The sequence below is a fragment of the Grus americana genome, chromosome 27 (assembly GCF_028858705.1).
Source record: "Grus americana isolate bGruAme1 chromosome 27, bGruAme1.mat, whole genome shotgun sequence".
Classification (NCBI taxonomy): domain Eukaryota; kingdom Metazoa; phylum Chordata; class Aves; order Gruiformes; family Gruidae; genus Grus; species Grus americana.
The window spans coordinates 2168834-2191413 of record NC_072878.1 but is presented as its reverse complement, the minus strand read 5'-3'; the positions used below and the strand labels follow the sequence as shown (position 1 = coordinate 2191413).

The 22580-nt window shown below is 53.0% G+C and overlaps 2 protein-coding genes across 2 annotated transcripts; both read left to right on the top strand.

Annotated features, from left to right (window-relative positions):
- The first annotated feature begins 2634 nt into the window (after nucleotides 1–2634).
- On the top strand, nucleotides 2635–3624 carry LOC129196900 (olfactory receptor 1013-like). The gene has a single exon (XM_054804869.1). It carries the CDS (start codon nucleotides 2635–2637, stop codon nucleotides 3622–3624), a length of 990 nt encoding a protein of 329 aa, XP_054660844.1.
- Nucleotides 3625–11048: 7424 nt separating this feature from the next.
- On the top strand, nucleotides 11049–11660 carry LOC129196899 (olfactory receptor 14J1-like; the record flags this gene model as incomplete). Its single annotated transcript, XM_054804868.1, has 1 exon — nucleotides 11049–11660. A coding segment is annotated over one exon (612 nt), but the record flags the coding sequence as incomplete, so codon positions are not given.
- Between the last annotated feature and the right edge of the window lie 10920 nt (nucleotides 11661–22580).

Below are 22580 nucleotides of genomic sequence, written 5' to 3'. Positions count from 1 at the left end.
GGAGATGGTTCTCCCACACTGCATGTCCAACAGGACTGGAAGGAGTCATGCCTGCTTGCTCCCCTTGGCTAGCAAAGGAGCAAGGGAGGCCCCTGTGCACCTCTCGTGCTGGAAAGAGGAATCCTATCTGAGCAACATGCCGAACGCTCTGCTGCCTTCAGCTCCACACAAGCCCGGCCCCTCTGCCTCAGAAGGTCTGAGGCTTTCTAATTCTGTGTGAGTTGATGAAGATGCAGTCATCTGAAGGGAAGTGAGGCGAATGCTGTTTCTGGGGACTTTCTTGTTCACCAAATTCAGAGATGCCCCTGGTTCAGTTGCCCTGCCTCAGTTTACATCATGCTGTTGGGGTGTCAGCACTGCCTGGAGCTGTTGACAGTTTCCACCAGCTCAGAGCTTCCGTCCCACCAGGGGGTCAATTATATTGTTTTTACTCCCTGCAGATCCTCAGGAGGGACACGCGGCAGCAGGAACCTTCAGAGTCTCCTTTCTGCTATAAACCCTGGGACGCTTCAGAGAGCTGGGAGCCTTCAGGTGCTGCTGGAGACTCACCATCAGAGCTGCTGGGAGGAGAGGGCAAGGGCAGAGTCAGGAACGAGCCCTGGTTCGGGGCTTGCAGTGAGGTCCAAGAAGTGAAGAAATGGTAGGGAAAAGGCAGAAGCTAGGACCTTGACCCTGGACTTCATTGCCATGTTCCATCAGAGCAGATGCCACCCCTTCATGACAAGGACTGCAGGTTTGTGTGGATGTGCTGAGGGGGAGTGAAGGCTGGGCCTTATTAGTCAATCTGCTGCGTCTTTGAACAGAAGAAATGAGAGTGTAGAGACCCGAGTCTCAGCCTTGTCCTTTCCTGCACGTCTTCCCACCCCAGCTCCCCACTTCTCCCAGACAGCCCCGAGCCCCTGGCACAGTGAGATCCCGGGGACAGCCCCTGGACACTCTCCCACCTGAGCTGGCTGGGGGGAGCATTTGGGCAAGCTGCATGGGGCCAGACTGCCTGTGCCCTTTACTTCATCATTCACGGGGCTATTTCGGTTGTCTCTGGGTTTGTTTTACTTTTTAGTTGTTGCTGGGTTTTGCTTGTTTTCTCACTCCCTCGGCATTAGAATCATGTAGGTTTTGTTCTGCAAGTCTCAGCTTCCTCAGTCCCGTGCGGTGGAGAGGGCTGGAGTGTCAGTTATTCTGAGTAGCTTTGGGCAAACTCTCAGGACATTTCCTGTGATTACCACCACTGGAAGAAACGCATTCCAGCCTCAGAGGTGGGTGTGGGACACTTAGAGGGAACGGCTTGTGCAGAGAGGTGTGTTTCTTGGGCGTGAGCTTTCTCCAGTCATGTGCTGAGGCATGTCCCTGGCATTGGCCATGGCCCTGACCCTGATCCTCTCCCACCTCACCCCGTGGCACCCTGGGGATGACCTGCTCAGTGTCCTACTTTCTCAGGGAGCCCCACAGGCACAGCTGGCCATGCTGAGGTCCTGCTGCTGGGCTGGGATTTGCAGGGAGGCAGCCCCCAAGACCTCAGGAACCACTGCTGATGAAGGACAAATGTGAAGCAAATAGTTCTGCCCAGCAGCTTTCAATCACAGAATCACAGAGCAGCTGGGCTTGGAAGCCACTTCAGGACATCATCCAGTCCACCTTCCCCCTTCCTAAAAGCAGGGGCAGCTAGAGCAAGTGGCTCAGGACCATGTCCCGTCTAGATTTTAATATTCACAAGGGTGGACCCTTCGTAACCTTTTTGGGCAACTGTTCCAGTGTTTGACCACCCTATCTTTCAATGGAATTTCCTGTATTTCAGTGTGTCCTTTCTTCAGGGCACCACTGAAAAATGTCTGGATTGGTCTCCTTAAACCTTCCCATTATTCTCCTCTGCACAACCTCTCCCATGTGGCTTGGTTGACTCCCAGTTACCCCTTCCCTATCTTTTTTTTTTTGATCACTTCCTTTTAACTTTTTATGCTGCATTTTGACCTACAGTGTGGCTTTTAGCATCTCTCTGGCAGTCCCACAGCACAGTCCATTGGTCATCTGAGCCAGTAACGCCTGATGTGCCCTTTCTCAATTGGAAGAAATTGGCCTGTTGGGTGGTGGGGAAGGAGTGGGGCGGGAATCCCTTCCTCCTCATGTGAGTGCTTCAGAGAGCTGTGGCCACTCACCCTGCGATGTGCCCATCCCTTGCTTTGGAGGAAGGGTGGTGTCTGGCGTGACGTTTCACACAGTGGGCTTTTTTGGAGAGAGGGGTTCCTTTTCTCTGGCACACTTTCTCTTTCCTGAGAGCAGAAGGATGTCGATCCTCAACGACTATAACATGTTTTCCAGGGCATACCCAGCGGCATATGAACGTTGTTTGTTTCTCTGTGAGCAAATGCACTTCATGGATTTATTCTCTAGTGAGAAAGAAGAACTTCCATTGAGCAGCTCACCTCCAGAGTCTGCAGTGGCTCTGTGGGATGAGTGTTCTTTACCCATCAGGAAGAACATTTATTTTATGCTTTCACTAGGCATGAAATACATAAAGCTAGTGTGAACAGAAAAATGTCCTACACAAAAAAACGTGGAAGGTAAACGCTGAAATGTGTTTCTTTCTCGTAGCCCCTCTTTGTGACAACTGAGAAAATAAAAGACAAACAACATTGCATGGCCGAAGGGGAAAGGGACAATGGGACAGCATCCATGGATTTTGTGCTGCTGGGAATACGTGATGTCCCCACGCTCCAGTACCTGCTCTTTCTCCTCTTGCTTATGATCTACTCAGTCACCATGATTGGGAACATCCTCATTGTTGTGCTGGTGGTGGCAGACCGGCATCTGCACGCCCCCATGTACTTCTTCCTGGGCAATCTGTCCTCCTTGGAGACCTGCTACAGCTCCACCATCCTGCCACGGCTGCTGGCCAGCTTCTTGTCTGGGGAGAGCAGCATCTCTGCTCACGGCTGCATGGCTCAGTTCTACTTCTTTGCTTCCCTTGCAACTACTGAGTGTTACCTTCTGGCGGCCATGTCCTACGATCGGTACTTGGCCATATGCCAGCCTCTGCTCTATGCCAGCCTCATGACCTGGAAGGTCTCTTTACACCTGGCAGCTGCATCTTGGCTAGGGGGTTCACTGCTGCTGGTGGTAGTCACAGTGTTCTTATCCCAGTTGCAGTTCTGTGGCCCCAAGGCAATTGACCAGTTCTTCTGTGAGTTTACCCCATTGCTGGAGCTTGCCTGCAGTAACGCCAAGGTGTTCACGCTCATTGGGTTTGTCTTTGCCTTTCTGGACCTAATGTTTCCATTCCTGTTCATGCTGGCCTCCTACGTGTGCATCATAGCTGCCATCCTGAGGATCCCGTCCAGCACGGGCAGACAGAAGGCCTTCTCTACCTGCTCCTCTCACCTCACTGTTGTCACTGTTTACTATGGCACCCTCTTTGTTGTCTACATGCTGTCTAGAACAGGCCCGCTGAGGCAGCTCAACAAAGTGTTCTCCTTTTTCTACACCATCCTGACGCCCCTGGTCAATCCCCTCATCTACAGCCTGCGGAACAGCGAGGTCAAGGAGGCCATCAGGAAAGTGCTCAGGAGAGCCCTGGCCTGCACCCAGAGCTCATGCTCCCTTGGTGACGCAGGCAAAAGATGCTTCTAGCTCCTTTGGAAGCTCTGGATACCAGCTGGCTCTTCCAAAGCACATGCCACTGAGTCCTCTTGTGAAGTGGCAAAGGGAAGAAAGCAAAAGGTCCTTGGAGAGAAATATCATTGTTTAAAAAAAAAAAGTTGAAAATGTCATGGGTTTGCTTTTTCCTTGAAAATAAACACCTTGGTGGTCTTATGTGGGGAACTGTTGAAGTATCAGGATTGAATAAGAAGCCTTTGCTTATCCTGCTGCAAGGGGAGGTGGAGAGGCTGGAGTGAGGGGAGCAGTTCCTCTGTCTGAGGGCTGAAACAAGGTCATCGCCTGGATCTCCCCCCACACACACACCTTTCCCTCCCCTGTTCCTGGCAGAAGTGAGCAAGTCCCTGCTCCAGCTTTTCCCTTCTGGCTCCAGCTCAAGCTTCTCTTCTGTCTTCACCCTACATCTTGGACAGAGACCGTGACAGCTGTTCCCTTGCCCCAGTCTCTTCATCCTTGGAGGATCAGGCTTCCCACCTCAGCCCTCCTTCCCCACTAGAAAGCTGTGACCCATTGTACTGGGCTGGGGTGGAGCTCATTCTCTTCATGGCAGCCTGTAAGGTGCTGTGCTTTGGACTGGGGACCAAAACCGTGTTGATAACACACCAGATGTGTAGCTATTGCTGAGCAGTGTCTGCACAGCATCGAGACCGTCTCTGTTTCTCACATTGCCCTTAGAGTGAGCAGGTTGAGAGTGCACAAGAAATTGGGAGGGGACACAGCAAGGACAGCTGATCCAAACTTACCAGATCTTCCATGTCATATAGCATCATGCTCAGCAACAAAAATGGAGGGGAGGGCTTTTTTCAGTGGATAGCCATTGCTTGGGGACTGGCTGGGCACCAGCGTACTTGTGGAAGCTGGGGAGTGATTGCTTTGGCATCACTTATTATTTTGGGGTTGGTTTTTTTGGTGTTTGTTTTGTTTTGTTTTGTTTTGTTTTTTTCCTTCTTCCTTCTTCTTCTTTCCTATGTGAAATTCTGGGTGCTATAATTTAAGAAGGATGTGAAGGTCCTTGGATGTTTCCAAAGTAAGACAACACAGCTGGTGACAGGGCTGGATGCCATGTCCTCTGAGGAGCAGCTAAGGTCTCTGGGATTGTCTAGTTTGGAGAAAAGAAGGCTGAGGGGTGACCTGATTGCTCTCTACAGCTTCCTGAGGAGGGGACATGGAGAGGGAGGTGCCGATCCCTCTGATCCGGTGCCAGGATGCCTGGAATGGTTCGAAGCTGCATCAGAGGAGGTTTAGACTAGACATTAGGAAGCATTTCTTTAGAGAGAGGGTGGTCAAACACTGGAACAGGCTTCCTTGAAAGGTGGTTGATGCCCCAAGCCTGTCAGTGTTGAAGAGGCATTTGGACAATACCCTTCCTAATAGGCTTTCATTTTTGGTCAGCCCTGAAGTGGTCAGGCAGTTGGACTAGATGATCATTGTAGGTCCTTCCAAACTGAACTATCCCATCCTATCCTATCCTATCCTATCCCATCCTATCCTATCCTATCCCATCCTATCCTATCCCATCCTATCTTATCCTATCCTATCCCATCCCATCCCATCCCATCCTATCCATTTATGATGCCACCCTTACTGGCCTCTCCTTCAACCCTCATGCACAAGGGCTGACCCAACTTGTCCCCTTCCCCATTGAGGAGCTCCATACATCCTTGTAGCTTCTTCACTTTGAAGAAACTTCACTCTGGATCCTCCCAGCCCGTGTCTCCTGAAAGCCTCTATCCATCTGTGGTGGTTGGACTGTGGCTACCCACCAGGTGCCCACCAAGCTGCTCTACCACTCCCCCTCCTCAACAGGGCAGAGGGAGAAAACACACCAAAAAGCTTGTGGGTCAGGATGAGGACAGGGAGATCACTCACCAATTACCGTCACGGGCAAAACAGACTTAATTCAGGGAGATTAATTTAACTTTTTGCCAATCAAATCAGAATGGGGTAATGAGAAATAAAATCAAATCTTTAGACACCTTCTCTGGAAACCTCCCTTATTCCTGGGCTCAAATTCACTCCCAATTTTCTCTGCCTTTTCCTCCGCAGCAGCACAGGGGTTAGGGAAATGGAGGTCGCGGTCAGTTCATCACATGTTGCCTCTGTCACTCCTTCCTCCTCACACTCCTCTTCCCACAGGAGATAGTCCTTCATGAGCTTCTCCAACATGGGTCCTTCCCACAGTGCGGGGTGCTCCATGGGCTGCAGGGCGGATATCTGCTCCACTGTGGTCCTCCATGGGTGGCAGCGGGACAACCTGCATCATCGTGGTCTTCACCATGGGCTGCAAGGGAATCACTGCTCCGGCACCTCGAGCACCTCCTCCCCCTCCTTCTTCATTGACCTTGGTGTCTGCAGAGGTTTTTCTCTCATATAGTCTCACCCCTCTCTTCCAGCTGCTGTTGTGCAGCAGTTGTTTCCCCTTCTTAACTATGTTACTGCAGAGGTGCTATCACCATCACTGTGGTGGGTCCATCTTAGAGCTGGCTGGAACTGGCTCTGCCTCACATGATGGGGCAGCTTCTGGCATCTTCTCACAGAAGCCACCCCTGCACACCACCCTCCCCACTACCCATCCCTTGCCACGTAAACCCAATACAAATCCCTCAACATCCTTTATATGATTTACCCTCGACTAATCTAGGATGTCTTAGATCTCAGTGTATGACTGCTGCTTGGCGTGTTCAGTGTGGTTTGAACGTTGAAAAATAGATATTGTTGGCCTGGCTTGCACTTCTGACCCTTTAATTTCTTTTTAAATCCTGGAGCTTGTGTGTGTGATCTCACCTTTGAGGGAGGAAACACAGAAACATAGGTGGGCAGGACTGAAGTGGAGGATTCTGAGAGGAGACCAAAAAGCAAGGAGCAGGACATCAGGACAGCGGGACAGCAGGTGTGTTGGGTTTTGTGTGGCAAGGTTTTGGTAGTGGGAGGGGCTACAGGGGTGGCTTCTGTGAGAAGCTGCTAGAAGCTCCCCCTGTGTCTGATAGAGCCAATGCCAGCCGGCTCCAAGATGGACCTGCTGCTGGCCAAGGCCAAGCCAACCAGCGCCTCTGTGATAACATATTTAAGAAGGAAAACAAAACAGTTGAAAAAGCTTTTGCAACCGGAGAGAGGAGTGAGAAGATGTAAGAAACTCTGCAGACACTAAGATCAGTGAGGAAGGAGGGGGAGGAGGCGCTCCAGACACCAGAGCAAAGATCCCCCTGCAGCCCGTGGTGAAAACCTTGGTGAGGCAGGCTGTCCCCTGCAGCCCATGGAGGAAGGATGAGAGGGTGTAGAGATTCCACCTGCAGCCCATGGAGGACCCCACGCCAGAGCAGGTGGAGGCACCTGAAGGAGGCTGTGGCCCGTGGGAAGCCCAAGCTGGAGCAAGCTCCTGGCTGGACCTGTGAAGAGGGGAGCCCGCGCCAGGGCAGGTTTGCTGTCAGGACTTGTGACCCTGTGGGAGAGACCCCACGCTGGAGCAGTCTGCTCCTGAAGGTCTGCACCCTGTGGGAGAGACCACGCTGGAGCAGTTCGTGAAGGACTGTAACCCGTGGGAGAGACTCCATGTTGGAGCAGGGGAATGTTGAGAGGAGTCCTCCCCCTGAGGAGGAAGAAGCGGCAGAGACAATGTGTGCTGAACTGACCGCAACCCCCATTCCCTGCCCCCTTGTGCCGCTGAGGGGGGAGGAGGTTGAAGCCGGGAGTGAAGTTGAGCCCAGGAAGATGGGAGGGGTGGGGGGAGGTGTTTTAAGACTTGATTGTATTTTCTCATTGCTCTACTCTGTTTTGCTTGGTAATAAATTAGATGAATTCCCTCTCTAAGTTCAGTCTGTTTTGCTCCTGATGATAATTAGTGAGTGATCTCTCCCTGTCCTTATCTCGACCCAAGCCTTTTGTTATACTTCTCCTTCCCATCCCGCTGGGGGAGGGGTGAGTGAGCGGCCGCGTGGCACCCAGCTACCGGCTGGGCCTAAACCACGACAGCAGGCTTTGACCTGCTGGGTGCCCCGCTTGGAAGAATCCCCTGGGATATGGCCCTGAAGAGAAAAAGGGTGCAGAGAGCTGTCTGATGGTTAATGATCTCCTCTTCAAGCTCCAGAATGGTCTACCCAGACTGTGGAGGGTTGACCCTGGCTGGACGCCAGGTGCCCACCAAAGCCACTCTGTCACTCCCCCTCCTCACCTGGACAGGGGAGAGAAAATATAACAAAAGGCTCATGGGTTGAGATAAGAACAGGGAGAGATCATTAAACAATTATCTTCACAGTCAAAGCAGGCTCAACTTGGGAAAATTAATTTGATTTATGACCAAGAAAAACAGAGACGAGTAAATGCTGGGTTTGTAATCTTGTGTGCTGTTTTGGAGATTGTGTTCATGATCATTCCTTCCTGGGTCTATAGAGCCCTGAAATTCCTCATGCTCTTATCTTCTGAAAGATTTGACCATCACGGTCAGCTATCTGCAATAGGCATTAATTAGCAGATGACCAAATGGAGATTCAGTCAAGGGAACCCTGAGAAACTTTGGGATTCTGGCCAGCACAAACCCCCTTGAAGTCTACAAGGAGAAGTGGCCAGTCCTTCGTTAGATGCAAGAATAACCTTGTTCATCAGGGCAGGCTTGCAACTGACTGGTTGTGCAGTGACCCTGAGGAGAAGGGCCCAGGCACTATGCGGGACAGCGTACAAGTCAGTGGTGCACGCTCACCATGAACAAGGCCACATACATACAGGTCTGCATTAGGACAAGCATGGCCACTCAGACTGTCTTGAGATTAGTGTGGTTTCAGAGATGGTGGAGTTTTTCCTAACACTGGGAAACAACACAAGAAAGAAATAATGGCACAAAGTGAAGCTTTGGAAGTTGAGACTGGACATGAGGAAGAGCCCTGAGCCCTGTGTGTGCAGGACAGGACCTCCCTTCCCAGGGGATGGGGACCAGGGCTTGGCCCTTTGACTTGATCAAACACACCCAGGTTTACTCAGCATCAGAGGCATCTTTTCCTTTCCTTTGCCTACCTGTCATCACTGCCTCCACTTGCCTGCTCTAACCAGCCCCAGAGTTGCTTTGTCAGGGATGGCCCTCAGGGGGACCCATTAATGCTCCAAGAAACTGTGGAGTTTGCATCATCGGACTGTGACTTCTGGAGAGGTTTCATCAGCTTCCTCTCAGGGTCTGAGCTTCATGGACTCATCCCCAAACCCACCAGAGGGGTCATTAACATGCCGCCTTGGGCTGGGCCTCTGCTGCTGAGCTGCTCCAGGCTCCTGGGATGGAGGGAGCTCATGGCAAGTGGGCTGTGCTGCAGAGAGACATCTCTGGCCAGGAGCAGCTCCTCTGCCAAGTGCAGCAGGGCTGAGGGCTCTGCCTGCAGGCACCGAGGGGAGAACAGCGAGGCAGAGAGAGCTTAAAGGCAGTTGGAAATGGGAGGCTTGCTGAGAGCTCAGAGAAGGAGAAATCTTCAGAGCCCTTGACACGGTAAGTCTCTGGGTGCAGGGCAATGCCAATGCGGTTCCTGGAGGCATCTCCTCAAGCTGGCAGAGCCCACAGCTCCTGGGATCTGCCAGGTGGACTCCCTGTGCAGAGGCAAGTTTGAGTGGCTGAGAATGCAGGTGTGCAGGCAGGGGTGCCCAGTTGTGTCCTTCAGAGCAGGGTCCCTGCAGCCCAGGGGCTGTGTGCCGGGGCAGGGACTCTGCCGCCTGCCAGGGTCAGCACTCAGCCTGCCCGGGGAGCTGCCCAGGGCACTGCAGGGAGAAGCTGTGGGTGGAAGGAGCGACCCCCTGGAAGGGCAGGGCAGGGTCCTTCTGCTCTTGAGAGGGTGCTGCGTGTTTCCAGGCTACTCACAGCTGCAGATCACCCCTGGGACATTTACCATGGCACTTCTCAAGGAGCATTGGGATCCCCTTGGGCAGTGCCCTGGTGCCAGGAGGGGTCTGCAGGGCAGAGCTGAGCACACAGAGGGTGGGATGGGCTCTGTGAGCAGGGACAGGGAGGAGAGGTGTGGGCAGAGCACCAGCTCCTGGCAGGGACAGCTCCAGGCAGCAGAGACATGGGCAGGGAGTGGGAGGAAACTGCAGCCAAGCCCTGGGCTAGGCTGCCTTCAGGCTGCTCTCTTGTGGTCCCTCACTCTAGATGTCTGCTGGGCGTTGTCTGCTGAGCCATGAGCTGACTCTGCCTTTAGGACATCCCATCTTCAGGACATCGGACTGTCTGCTTTGCCTGTGCTGCTGGGCTTGGCAGCTGCCCCAGAAGAGCACGGCTGTGCTGTAGGATCCCAGGGAGTGCTGAGCTTTCCCTTGGAGGTCAGTTCTCTCCTCTCAGAGGCCTTTGCTTCTCTCTGAGAGGGGCTGTGTCCTTCTCTCTCAATCACAACTCCACCCCTGGGCTGGGAAAGAGAACAGTTTGCAGATCTGGACTCCTTTAAAACAGGACTCCCCTGCTCTCATCACAGTCTTGTTTTGTGGTATGTTTTAGAGAGTAATTTATGTTTGTCGTCATCTTCAAGGCAGCACAAGGAAAAGTGCAGGGCAGCTGAGTAACAATCTAATGGACTCTGCAGCTGTCCTGACTCTGCAAGAAGCTACAAAGAGCTGAGCCTTTTTGCCTGTCCTGTTTCAAGTTTCCTCCTATTTTCCATAATAAAATGAATATTTCTATTCCTCCAAAGAACACTCCCCAGAAATGATGGTGGAAAATAAAAAGCACAGACAAAATTCTTCTAAGGACATGCTAAGCTTCACTTCTGCCTCCCGCGCTCTTCTAAATCAGGAGTGCTTTTCCATTAAAGGTGGATTACATCTGACATCAGTTGTCAACATTGGAAGTGTCACAAACCAGCTCCATGTACCCACTGCAGCTGAGCACAGCTGACTCCTCAGCTCCTCACAACACAGCCAGCAGAAACCAGAAAATTAAATGCATTTCGAATAGGGATTATTTCTATGAAAAATGGAGTGGCTTTCTTCAGAGGAGTGTGTCCTAACTTTTCCATCCTTTGCTTTTTTCAACCAGAGCCCTTGCCAAGAACCAGCAAATGACCAGGAACAGAAGCTCCATCACTGAGTTCCTCCTCCTGGCATTCACAGACACACGGGAGCTGCAGCTCTTGCACTTCTGGCTCTTCCTGGGCATCTACCTGGCTGCTCTCCTGGCCAATGGCCTCATCATCACTGCCATAGCCTGCGACCACCACCTCCACATACCCATGTACTTCTTCCTCCTCAACCTCTCCCTCCTCGACCTGGGATCCATCTCCACCACTGTTTCCAAAGCCATGGCCAATTCCCTCTGGGACACCAGGGCCATCTCCTACACAGGATGTGCTGCACAGGTCTTTTTCTTTCTGATCTCAGCAGAATATTTCATTCTCACTGTCATGGCCTATGACCGCTACGTTGCCATCTGCCAACCCCTGCACTACGGGACCCTCCTGGGCAGCAGAGCTTGTGTCCACATGGCAGCAGCTGCCTGGGGCACTGGGTTTCTCAATGCTGTGCTGCACATGGCCAATACATTTTCTATACCACTCTGCCAGGGCAATGCCCTGGACCAGTTCTTCTGTGAAATCCCCCAGATCCTCAAGCTCTCCCGCTCAGACTCAGAGTACCTCAGGGAAGTTGGGCTTCTTACAGTTAGTCTTTTAGTAGCATTTGGGTGTTTCATTTTCATTGTGCTGTCCTATGTGCAGATCTTCAGGGCCGTGCTGAGGATCCCCTCTGAGCAGGGATGGCACAAAGCCTTTTCCACGTGCCTCCCTCACCTGGCCGTGGTCTCCCTGCTTGTCAGCACTGCCCTGTTTGCTCACCTGAAGCCCTCCTCCATCTCCTCCCCATCCCTGGATGTTGTGGTAGCAGTTCTGTACTCGGCGGTGCCTCCATCAGTGAACCCCCTCATCTACAGCATGAGGAACCAGGAAATCATAGATGCCCTGTATAAAATATTTGAATTTTATTTACTTGTGATTAATAAGGCACCAATGATCCCACTAGGGTTCCCACTGTATCTCAAGAAAAGCCAGGACTAACTTGTCTTTTTATTTGTCTCTATTTGAGTTTTGTAGGGCTTTGTTTGTTGTTTTGGTTTGTTTTTTTAATTTTTGTTTGTTTGTTTTATACGTGCAATATTATTATTCTTAGCCTGCTACTTGTTTTTTTTCTTAACCAATATACCTCATGTACATATGGATCCAGGCTCCCGGTTATAGATAAACTCCATGGAGAAAGCAGTGGGAAGTTAATTCTCTCAGCTCCCATCTGTGCACATCTCCTCTGGAGCTGGGGGAGCAGCCCCAGCATGCAGGAGGGTTCAGGAGCCAAATGCCCAGCTGCCCCATGGAGTAGCAGCGTGGGTTGCCCTTGGGGCTGCCCCTCGCTGCCTCAGCGGGCACTCCCTCTCTGCTGCCTTCACGTCGGGGCTGCTGCTGCCCTGGAGCCATGGCCAAGGCCAGCAGCAGGACACGGCCTGGACAGGGCTGCTCTCTCCTCCCTTCCACACTGTCCTGCTGTGTCCTGGCATTGCTGTTACCCCCAAGGTCTCGTGTAACTTGTGACAGTCCTGCTGTCTCTACAGTGGCATCCCTGTGCCTGAAGGCAGGAGCAGGCCATGTGGAGCAGTGTGCCAGAGCTGGCCTCTCTGCTAGCACCACCATAACCAGAAGGGCTCCTCAGGGCACGGCCAGAAGGCTGGACACCCCTTCCAAAGCTGCTGTCAGGAATACACCCAAGAAGCTGCTCCCTCCAAAGGACTTTTGCTCTTTGGGGTTCTTGATGGATTCAGGGGGACAAGCTCAGAGTCCCAGGGGGATCTGTTAGGGAGCAAGGGCTGGATGAAGACCTTCCTTCTTGGTTGCACATGTCCATTCAGACAGCAACTGGTCTTTGGCTTATCTGCCTGGTGCTGTCCCACCTGCAGTGGGGCTGATGGCAGATGTCATCCTGGAGAAGAATGCAGAGCTGCCAGGAGAAGTGAGGAGATCTCCAGGGACAGGGTGTGAGTCTGAGGTGGCAGTGAGTGGCACCTCATAAAATGAGTGACAATCCAAGGAGGAGTGTCCCAGAGGAGAAGGCAAACCTGAGGAGACCATGGGCTAACGAGGGCTCTGCAATGACAGGAGAGGCTGTGAGGAGCCAGAAGGCAAAGGGACATAAGTCTGGACAGTGGTTCATCACACCCTCATGGAAACCCTGTGGGCTGGACCTAGTGCAGCCCTCCCCTGCCCTTTGTGCCACTGGAGACACACCATGGTCCTGCCAAGCACTGTCCGTGGAGGGAGCATGGGGAGGGAACCAGGAATGGTTGGCCAGGCCAGCACAGACACGCTCACCTGCGGAAAGGCTCTCTGCAGAGCAGGGATGACTCTGGAGGAGATCAAAGGAGCATTTCTGTGCCTGAAAGGAGGAATCAATGAGAAAGAGAAACCTCTTTCTGCAGGCACCCACTCGCAGCAGGCTGCTGTGTCCCCTGGCCGGGACTCTTGGTGGCATGGAGAGAGCGAGAAGGTGCCCCAGGGCATTCATCACCCCCCAGCCTCTCCCATCAGCCATTTCCAGCCCTGGTCACTCCCCCAGTTCTTGGTGGCTGGGCTCTGTGGCCACCTCCTTCCTGCTGTTGGTCTTGGTGCCTGTGTTGGGGAAACAGCCAGCCCTGCCCCAGCCTCCTGCCTTGCCCAGACCTTGGCAGAGCCCCGAGCAGGGCTGCCTGGGAACCCGTGCATGGGACATAGCTGGGGCTTGGCTGGGGCTGGGCACTGCTTGGCTGCAGAAGAAGGAGGGCTGCTGAGGATGGACACCGAGGTCTGGCATGGGAACCTGTGGTGGAGGACGCATCCCCGCCCCAAACACACCCTGTCCTGTGCAGTGTCTGATGATGGGGGCCCTGGGGGCATGTGTGGGGCAGTGGGGCTGCACAGGGGCAGGGATTGGTCACGGATGGGAGCCACAACACAACGATGAGGAGGGCGAAGCCGGGACAGGCTATGAAGGAGGAATTTAGAAAGATGACCTGAGCGTGCGGGCATGTGTTTAGGAAAGCCAGAGCTGAGCTGGAGCTGATGGGGGCTGCAGGCACCATCAAGAGCAAAATGAAGAGCTTCAGCCACTGTGTTTGCAGTAAAAGGCTGAACAAGGAACATGCTGCTGAATGGTGAGGGGGGTCGTAACAGAAGACACAGGCCGGGCTGAGTGACTCAACGCCTTCCTTGCCTTAGACTGTGCTCAAAAGTTCTGCCAGGCCTCTGCTCAGTGAAAGGGCTCAAGGAGGAGGAGAGCAGGTATTGAGAGGAACCTCATGAAACCCGCCAAGGACAAGTGCCAGGTTCTGCCCCTGCAGGGGACTCACGCTGGCAATGGCACAGGCTGGGGGCTGCCTGGCTGGGGAGCAGCTCTGTGGGAAAGGTCTTGGTGGGCAGTGAGCTGGACAGGAGGCAGCCGTGTGCCCTGGCAGCAAGGGAGGACAGCAGTGCCCTGCGCTGTGTGACCAGCAGCATGGCCAGGAGATGGAGGGTAGGGATTTACCCTTTCTATGTGGAAAGTTTCTAGTCCACATCGAGAATGCCGTGTCCACTTTTGGGAACCCCAAGAATGGAAAGGTGTTGACCATCTGGAGTGGGTTTAGTGAAGGGCCTTGAGATGGTCAGGGGGCTGGATCAGTGTCTCTGTGAGGAAAGGCCGATGAAGCTGGGCTCCTTCAGCCTGGAGAAGGGATGGCTGAGAGACACCTCAAAGCAAGGGGGATCTCACCTTTTTCACCATGAGGCTAGCCAAGCATTGGAACAAGCATTGACCACCGTGAGAGATTGTAAAGTCCTTTGTCCTTGCAGGTTTTCATGACCCAGGTGGACCAAGGCCTGTGGAACCAGGTCTGACCATTTACCTGACCTGTCTTGGATTAGAGAGTTTTTCTATAGACTTCTCAGCATCTACTCTGAAGCTCAATGATCTTATCATCCTTAAATCTCTTGTCCAATATCTTATCAGCAGATGAGAGAACAGATGTTTATGGTGGTTTTTGTGACCAATAAAGTCGAGTACAATGAACATCTCCTCCAACCTGGTAACTGCAAGGGTAGGCTGGGAGGCACTGCCTGGGATAGCTCTGCATTACACCTAACATTAATTGCATCCCCCTTTAACCACCTCAATGGCCATGGTCTGGACCCTGAAGGTCCTACATGGAGGTTTTGTGAATCAGGGAAGCTGAATGCCACCCATGACTATTAGATGCATTCCTGGTGTTTGTGAACAGCAAGGAGTTTCTCTTTCTGGTGCATTCCCAGGTGACATGGACTCCACCTGGGATTTGTCTCCCCTTCTTTTAGACAACCACTGTCTGGGTGTCTTTCCACCCTTGCTTGTGCAGGCTCCTCTTACAGCTGACAGCGGGTCTTGACCCTCCTGCAGCCTCCTTTATCCTCGCAGCACTTGTCAATCACTTGGCTCCTTCATTGTCTTGGCCTCCAGGAACCCGACCAGCCCCCACACAGCCTGGGCATCAGCTCACTCCTGGCATCTTCTTTCCAGGTGAACCCTGTCCACATTGAATTCCCAGGTCTGGTTCTGAGCCTGCTTTGGCCCGAGGCAACCTCCTGAAAGTCTGGGTAAAACCCAGCAAGGTTCAACTCCCTCTGCAGCACTCCAGTGCTGTCCCAGAAGGCTCTGCACAGTTCTACACACCCACCCACCCACCCACCCATCTTCAGACTGTACCTTAGTGCACACACTGCCAAGCCTTTTGCAGCATGCTATGAGAAACCTTCTGGCTGGTGATAATGTATCACACGCCACTTCTGGGAAGGTTGAGCTGCCCAAGCAAGCCTGCAGATGATCCCCATGGTGTCCAGGCCACAAGGGCAGCATGTGGGACTCACGGGAGGCCAAGGCAAGGAGCCACATGCTGCTTGGTGTCAGGTCTGCTCCGGAGGGGCTGGTGCTGAGCAGGGTGTCCCTGGCCCTGCCTGCGCTCCGGCCTGCTGCAGCCAGTCAAGTGGCTGTAACAGAGGTGCCCTCACAGTCAGCACCCAGACGTGTCCCGTTCACCGGCCTCACCCCTCCCTTTCTTTGGACACCAACAGCTGATGGCTGACCAGGGCCGCACTCTGGTCCTCACAGACAAGGCAGAAAGGGATGTGGATGTCAAGGCTGAGGGCAGGCATTGCTGCCACGATCAAGCAAGAGCAGAAAGACACACAGCGCAGTGACAGCCTTGGAGGGAAGGAGAGCAGGTCTCAGCTTGTTCAAGACCTGCTTGGCAGGACCCTGGAGAGCCAAGATCCATGCAGCCCTCCATGAAGATGAAGAGGAAGTGTCTGGCTGACGAGTTCCAAGAGCAAGGAGGCAGTGCACAGAGGGTGGCAGGGGAAACAGGCTGGCCATGAGGCAGATGGAGACATGACCTGTGTGTGCCAAGATGGAGCCAGAAAAGCCAACCTCAGCGGGGCTGGAACTAGTGCGGGATAAGAAGAGCAACGACAAGGGCTGTTGTACGTTCACTGGCAGCACAAGGAAGGTTGTCCATGCAGTGCCTGTCCTCAATGAGGAGCTCTTCCTACCCACCCTGACTTCAGTAGGAGACCCCCTTGCCCAATATGGACTGGAGAATGCTACTATAACTTTTTCTGTAAATTAAAAACAAACAAACAATCAAAAAAAAAACCCCACAAACAAAAAAATCCCCAAAAATGCAACAAAAAACCCCTAACCAAACCCAAACTGTTAAAAAATCAAAAATATTCCTTTTTTTAATGCTCACTGAATTCTTTGAAATCTTTGACTTCACATACACCCTGGAGACCTCTCCAATTAGTTGTGTAAGTCTTGAAGACTTGAAGAAAATAACGAGAAGAGACATGGCTTGGTGCATTTTAATGAGCTCCCTGGTGTATTTGATGCTGAGACCAGGAACTAAGACACTGAGAGAAGCCTGAGGAAACCACTGAAGAAGTCAAAGTCAGAAGCAACTCCTACAGTTTCAGGGAGTGTTAATGGGTCTCACTGGGATCCATCACTGACAAAGCCACCCTGGGGGCTTGTTAGAGCAGAAGACTAGAGGCAGTGATGACAGGTAGGCAAAGGCAATGTTAAGGTGGCTCTGATGCTGAGGATATCTGGAATCTTTGCATCCAGCCAAACGGACAAGCCCTGACCCCCAGCCCCTGGCAAAGGGAGATCCTGTCCCTCACATGTTTCTCAGGGCTCTTCCTGGGGCAGTGGGGTGTGGGGATGTGCAATGCCAAGGGCAAGGCTGTGGAATGACATCTGCCAGGCTCCTGGGTGGGGACGAGGAGGCCATGAGGCCCGAGTGCTGTAAGGGTAAGGTGTTTCCTCACTGGCATCAGTGGCAGAGACAACAGCCATGGCCAAGGAGGCAAAGACCTCAGATCTGTTGGAGGGTTTCAGCTTTGCACAGCCCTAGATTGTCTCCACCACAGGCTGTCCTACAGTGTCCCACACCTGTCCCTAGTTCCTGGCATGCTGCAGACATCCACTCTGCTTCTCCACCCTGCTCTGACCTGAGCAACTCATTCCCCTGACTGCTATCTCTCCATCCCTGCGAGGTATGCCTTGAAACACAAAGCCATGGACTGATCCAAGCTCCCTCAGGGGGTCTGATTATACCACAGCGCTGCCCTCGGAGGGACATTTCTTTCTCCTTGTGTCCACTTTAAGCATCCCAACCCTCCATTTCTGGTGTGATTTCTTTCCCATGCTGTCTCCCACTATGAAGAAAAGCTCCTCCAGCTCTGGAACCACACTTCAACCACTCTATGGCTACTCCTGTACTTCCCGGAGCCTCTCCACCACTGGGCCAAAGGGCTGAAGAAGCCCATGTCCCTCAGCTTCCACACGCAGGGCATGTGCCCTGAACCCCACCTTGGCAGACCTCTTCTGGGCACTCTCCAGTGCCTCCCTGCTCCTCCAAAATGGGGAGCCACACCCTGGGACACACCTGTGTGTGTGGGGGGCCACTGCAGGACCCAGGATTTTCTCAGGATCACAGCTCAGCCAGTCAGGTCACAGCTAGCCCTGGTCTATAGGGCTGTTCTTCCTCCTGATGCAGAACTGCCCACTTCTCCTTCTCCTCCTCAAACCCAGGCCAAACCCCAGAGTTTCGCAAGGTCCCCTTGTACTGACACTCCTTTGAGGCAGCGCTTAATTTTTGTGTGCAAGTGGCTCACCCTGATGGTGGTGTCTCCCACAAGGTAACAGCAGGAGGAGTTCCAGGATGCTGTAGATAACAGAAAGAGGTTCTAGTTCAATGGAATTAATGAACCAGGAAGGAACCACCATCAGATGACAGCCATCTCCAAAATACCAAATGAGGGTAAAAAGGAAGCTAATGCAGGGCCAGTGAAGAAAGGGTGACTGAGGATTGGGCTGTTTGTGTGCTAGGATATGTTAGTGTGAAATGGGCACCTATACAGGCACATTGTATGTGTATGCTCACAGAGCCAGACCCTCACAGTGGTCTCATGTTGCCACTAGGGCCTGAAACATTCAAAGTTCAGTGTTTCATTGTGGATGACAGTTTCTTCAGACAGAACAGGCTCTCCTTACAGCCTGCAACAGCCGTGCCTTGCAACAGGGTGACAAATGAGAGTGACACATGCAGGAAGGGATGGCATGAGGGCGATGATATTCCAACATCCCCGAGGTCCCTTGCCAACCCAATAAAATCCAGTAGGATTGGAAGAACCCTAAACCTCTCAGGCATGCATTTGTAAGGTTGACCTTACCAGTATGAGAGGCTGAGAGAGGTGGGGTTGTCCAATGGTGAGAAGAGAGGGCTTTGGGAAGATCTAAAAATGACCCATATACCACTACTAAGAGGTCATCAGCAAGACAGATCCAGGCTTTTCCCTCTTGTGTGTGAGGAAAAACTGTTTAGCCATGAAGAGAGTGAAGCACTGGAGCAGACTGGCCAGTGATGTTGTGCTGTGTCAGCCCCTGGAAGATTTCAAAGCCAACATGAAGAACCCCCTGAGCAACCTGGTGTGACCTGATAGCTGCCCTTGCTGTGTGATGCACATTGGCCTCGAGACCTCCTAGGGTCCCTTCCCAGCACGAATGACTGTCCATTTCCTTCCACCACAGGTCTTCCCTTCTCCATGGTAAGGAAAGCACTCAGGTTCCCCATGACCATGAGGAAAGTCAGACTAAGTTTGGTCAGGTCATCTGTGTCATTCCTGTCCCAAACCACTCACTGCTGCTCACATGCAGAGCTGCATGGCAGGTACCCCCAAAACAGCCTTGATCTAGTGTTCTGCTTCACCGTCTATTTCCTTTCTCCCTCTTCTCTTCCCTTTGATCCTTCTTGTACCCTCCCACACTAACAGCCCACCTCTGTTCACTCTTTCCTCACTGGCCCGGGCTTTGCTGGCTTTGAAGCTGTTTCTGAGATGGTCACCATGGATAATCCTACGTTGGAAGGAAATTGCATTAAAGTAGCACCACCTTCTACTATTTGTATTACCCTGCAACTCCCCGTGCTGTTACCTTGTGAGGGACACCACCATCACGGTGACCATCTGCACACAAATATTGAGCTTCAGTCTGGGGGACCTTGAGAAACTCTGGGGTTTAGAGAACAGAAACCTCTTGAAATGTTACAAGGAGAAGTGGCCAGTCCTGCACTGGGGGGGAAGAATAAGCCTGGACCCGTGTGTCCCTCTGTGGGGCTTCCTGTTCTAGACAAGTGGGGAGGAATGGAGAGAATCCCGAGGAGGATGGCCAATATAGGACGTGGGGCCTCAAGCACATGCCCTGTCTGGGGAGGCTGAAGGACCTGAGCTTCTTCAGGCTGCTGAAGCGGAGGCTCAGAGCACCACAGTCACACAACCTGCAGCTACTTGAAGGGTGCTGTCAAAGATGCTGGAGCTTTTCTTCATAATAGAAAAAAAGCAGGAAAAAGGAAGAGCACCACAAAGTGTGGCTTGGGAGGCTGACGAGAAATGAGGAGAAGGAAATGTGACTCCAAGGGCAGTGCTGACGTAGAACAGGGTGCCCAGAGGGAGTCTGGACCAGCCCATGGCTTTCTCTTTCAAGGAACAGCCAGGGACGATGGAGCGATATCAGTAAGGCTAGTGAGATATCGGGGTGAAATGGAAAAAAGGATTGGGTGTCTTCAAAGAAAGAGGTGCAGGTGTGGGACACTGTAGGGCAGGCTGTATTGGACACTGCTGAGGGCTGTGGCAAGGCTGAAAGAGCCCAACCACAGATGACCTCTGCATCACCATGGCTATGGCTATTGTCTCTGCAGTCAGGGCCTACCAGAAGGTGCCTTCAATTGATTCAGGAAGACCTCATGACCTCCTTGCTCCACCCAGAAGGGTCATGCCATAGTCTTGCTCCAGGCATTGCAAATGCCCACATCCCACTGCCCCAGGAAGAGCCCTGAGCAACATGTGAGGGACAGGATCTCCCTTCCCAGGGGAAGGGGGTCAGGGCTTGTCCATCTGGCTTCATTTAACACTTCCAGATATCCTCAGCATCAGAGCCACCTTGACATTGGTTTTGTCTACTTGTCATTATTGCTTCCAGTTTCCTGCTCTAACGAGCCCCTGGGGAGGCTTTGTTGGTAATGTCCCTCAGGGGGACCCATTAACCCTCTGAGAAACTTTGGAGTTACATCTGAGTTTGACTTCTTGAGAGGTTTCATCAGCTTCCTCTCAGGGTCTGAGCTTCATGGACTCATCCCCAAACCCACCAGAGGGGTCATTAAAAGGCTGCCTTGGGCTGGTCCTCTGCTGCTGCTCTCCTGGGATGGAGGGAGCTCATGGCAAGCAGGCAATGCTGCAGAGAGACATCTCTGGCCAGGAGCAGCTCCTCTGCAGAGCACAGCAGGGCTGAGGGCGCTGGGAGAGGAGTGAGGCAGAGAGTGGGAGGATGCTGAGAGCTCAGTGTGGGAGAAATCTTCAGAGCCCTTGACACGGTAAGTCTCTGGGTGCAGGCAAGTGCCACTGTGGTTCCTGAAGGGTTCTCCTCAAGCTGTCACAGGTCACTGCCTATAGGACCTTTCTCCGGTGCAGAAGAGGTAAGGGCATCCTCCAGTGCAGGGTTCCCTGCAGCACGGTCAGAGGGACAGAGCATGACGGCTGCCTTGTCCCGGGGTCGGCTGCAGGGTGTGAGGGTGGGTGTGCAGCCAGGGGTGCCCAGTTGTGTCCTTCAGAGCAGGGTCCCTGCAGCCCAGGGGCTGTGTGCCGGGGCAGGGACTCTGCCGCCTGCCAGGGTCAGCACTCAGCCTGCCCGGGGAGCTGCCCAGGGCACTGCAGGGAGAAGCTGTGGGTGGAAGGAGCGACCCCCTGGAAGAGCAGGGCAGGGTCCTTCTGATGTCAAGAGGGTGCTGTGTGGGTCAGGGCTGCTCACAGCTCCAGATCACTCCCAGCACATGTCCCAGGGGACTTCTCAAGAAGCACATCAAGGCAGGGGCTACCTGGAAGGAAAGGTGCTTTCCAGAGTCTGTGCTTTTCCAGTTTCTTGTGGTGGTGGTGCACAAATATGGTCATGGAGCTCTCAGGGTAGCACCACAGTGCGAGACACTGACAGCATTACAGCCATTGGTCAACACCTCTTCAAGGAACCTGATAAAGTCCCTTCACTCACCTCAGCCTCCTCCTCAGGTGGGAAAGGGGTAACGGGAGCAAAATCAACAAAACAAACCCCCACAGTTCTGTTCTGCACTCAGGTGAATGGGAGTGACAAGGGTCAAATCTCTTTTATATCATGGGTGGATTTAACCTGTGATCACTCCTGTTTCCTCTCTGCCTGTTGCTGCAGAGCAGGACTGACTCCTCTGGAGCCCATAGAAGGGGCCCCTGCTCTGCATTGCACCCTCAGCCAGCACAAACCAAGGATCATGCCGGGATCTGCGTGAAGACAGACAGAGGACACGTGTGGTGGCTTACTGTGACGAATGGAATAGGTTCTTCTCAGAGGTGTCCGTCCTAACTCTTCACTTCCTTTTCACGTTTGGACAGGCCCTCATGTGCAGAGGGAACAAATGTTTGACAACAGCTCCATGAATGAGTTCCTCCTCCTGGCATTCACAGACACACGGGAGCTGCAGCTCTTGCACTTCTGGCTCTTCCTGGGCATCTACCTGGCTGCTCTCCTGGCCAATGGCCTCATCATCACTGCCATAGCCTGCGACCACCACCTCCACACTCCCATGTACTTCTTCCTCCTCAACCTCTCCCTCCTCGGCCTGGGCACCATCTCCACCACTCTCCCTAAAGCCATGGCCAATTCCCTCTGGGACACCAGGGCCATCTCCTACACAGGATGTGCTGCTCAGGTCTTTCTCTTTGTCTTCCTGCTTGGAGCTGAGTACGCCCTTCTCACTGTCATGGCCTATGACCGCTATGTTGCCATCTGCCAACCCCTGCACTACGGGACCCTCCTGGGCAGCAGAGCTTGTGTCCACATGGCAGCAGCTGCCTGGGGCAGTGGGTTTCTCACTGCTGTGCTGCACACGGCCAATACATTTTCTATACCACTCTGCCATGGCAATGCCCTGGACCAGTTCTTCTGTGAAATCCCCCAGATCCTCAAGCTCTCCTGCTCAGACTCAGACTGCCTCAGGGAGGCTGGGCTTATTGTACTTAGTGTCTGTTTATACACTGTCTATTTTATTTTCATTGTGCTGTCCTATGTGCAGATCTTCAGGGCCGTGCTGAGGATCCCCTCTGAGCAGGGACAGCACAAAGCCTTTTCCACGTGCCTCCCTCACCTCGCTGTGGTCTCACTGTTCATCAGCACCTCATTGTTTGCATACCTGAAGCCCAGCTCTATCTCCTCCCCATCCCTGGACCTGGTGGTGGCAGTTCTGTACTCGGTGGTGCCTACAGCAGTGAACCCCCTCATCTACAGCATGAGGAACCAGGAGCTCAAGGAGTCCCTGAGGCCACTAATCCAATGGACCTTGCCCCACCAACAGTAATTTGTCTCCCCTT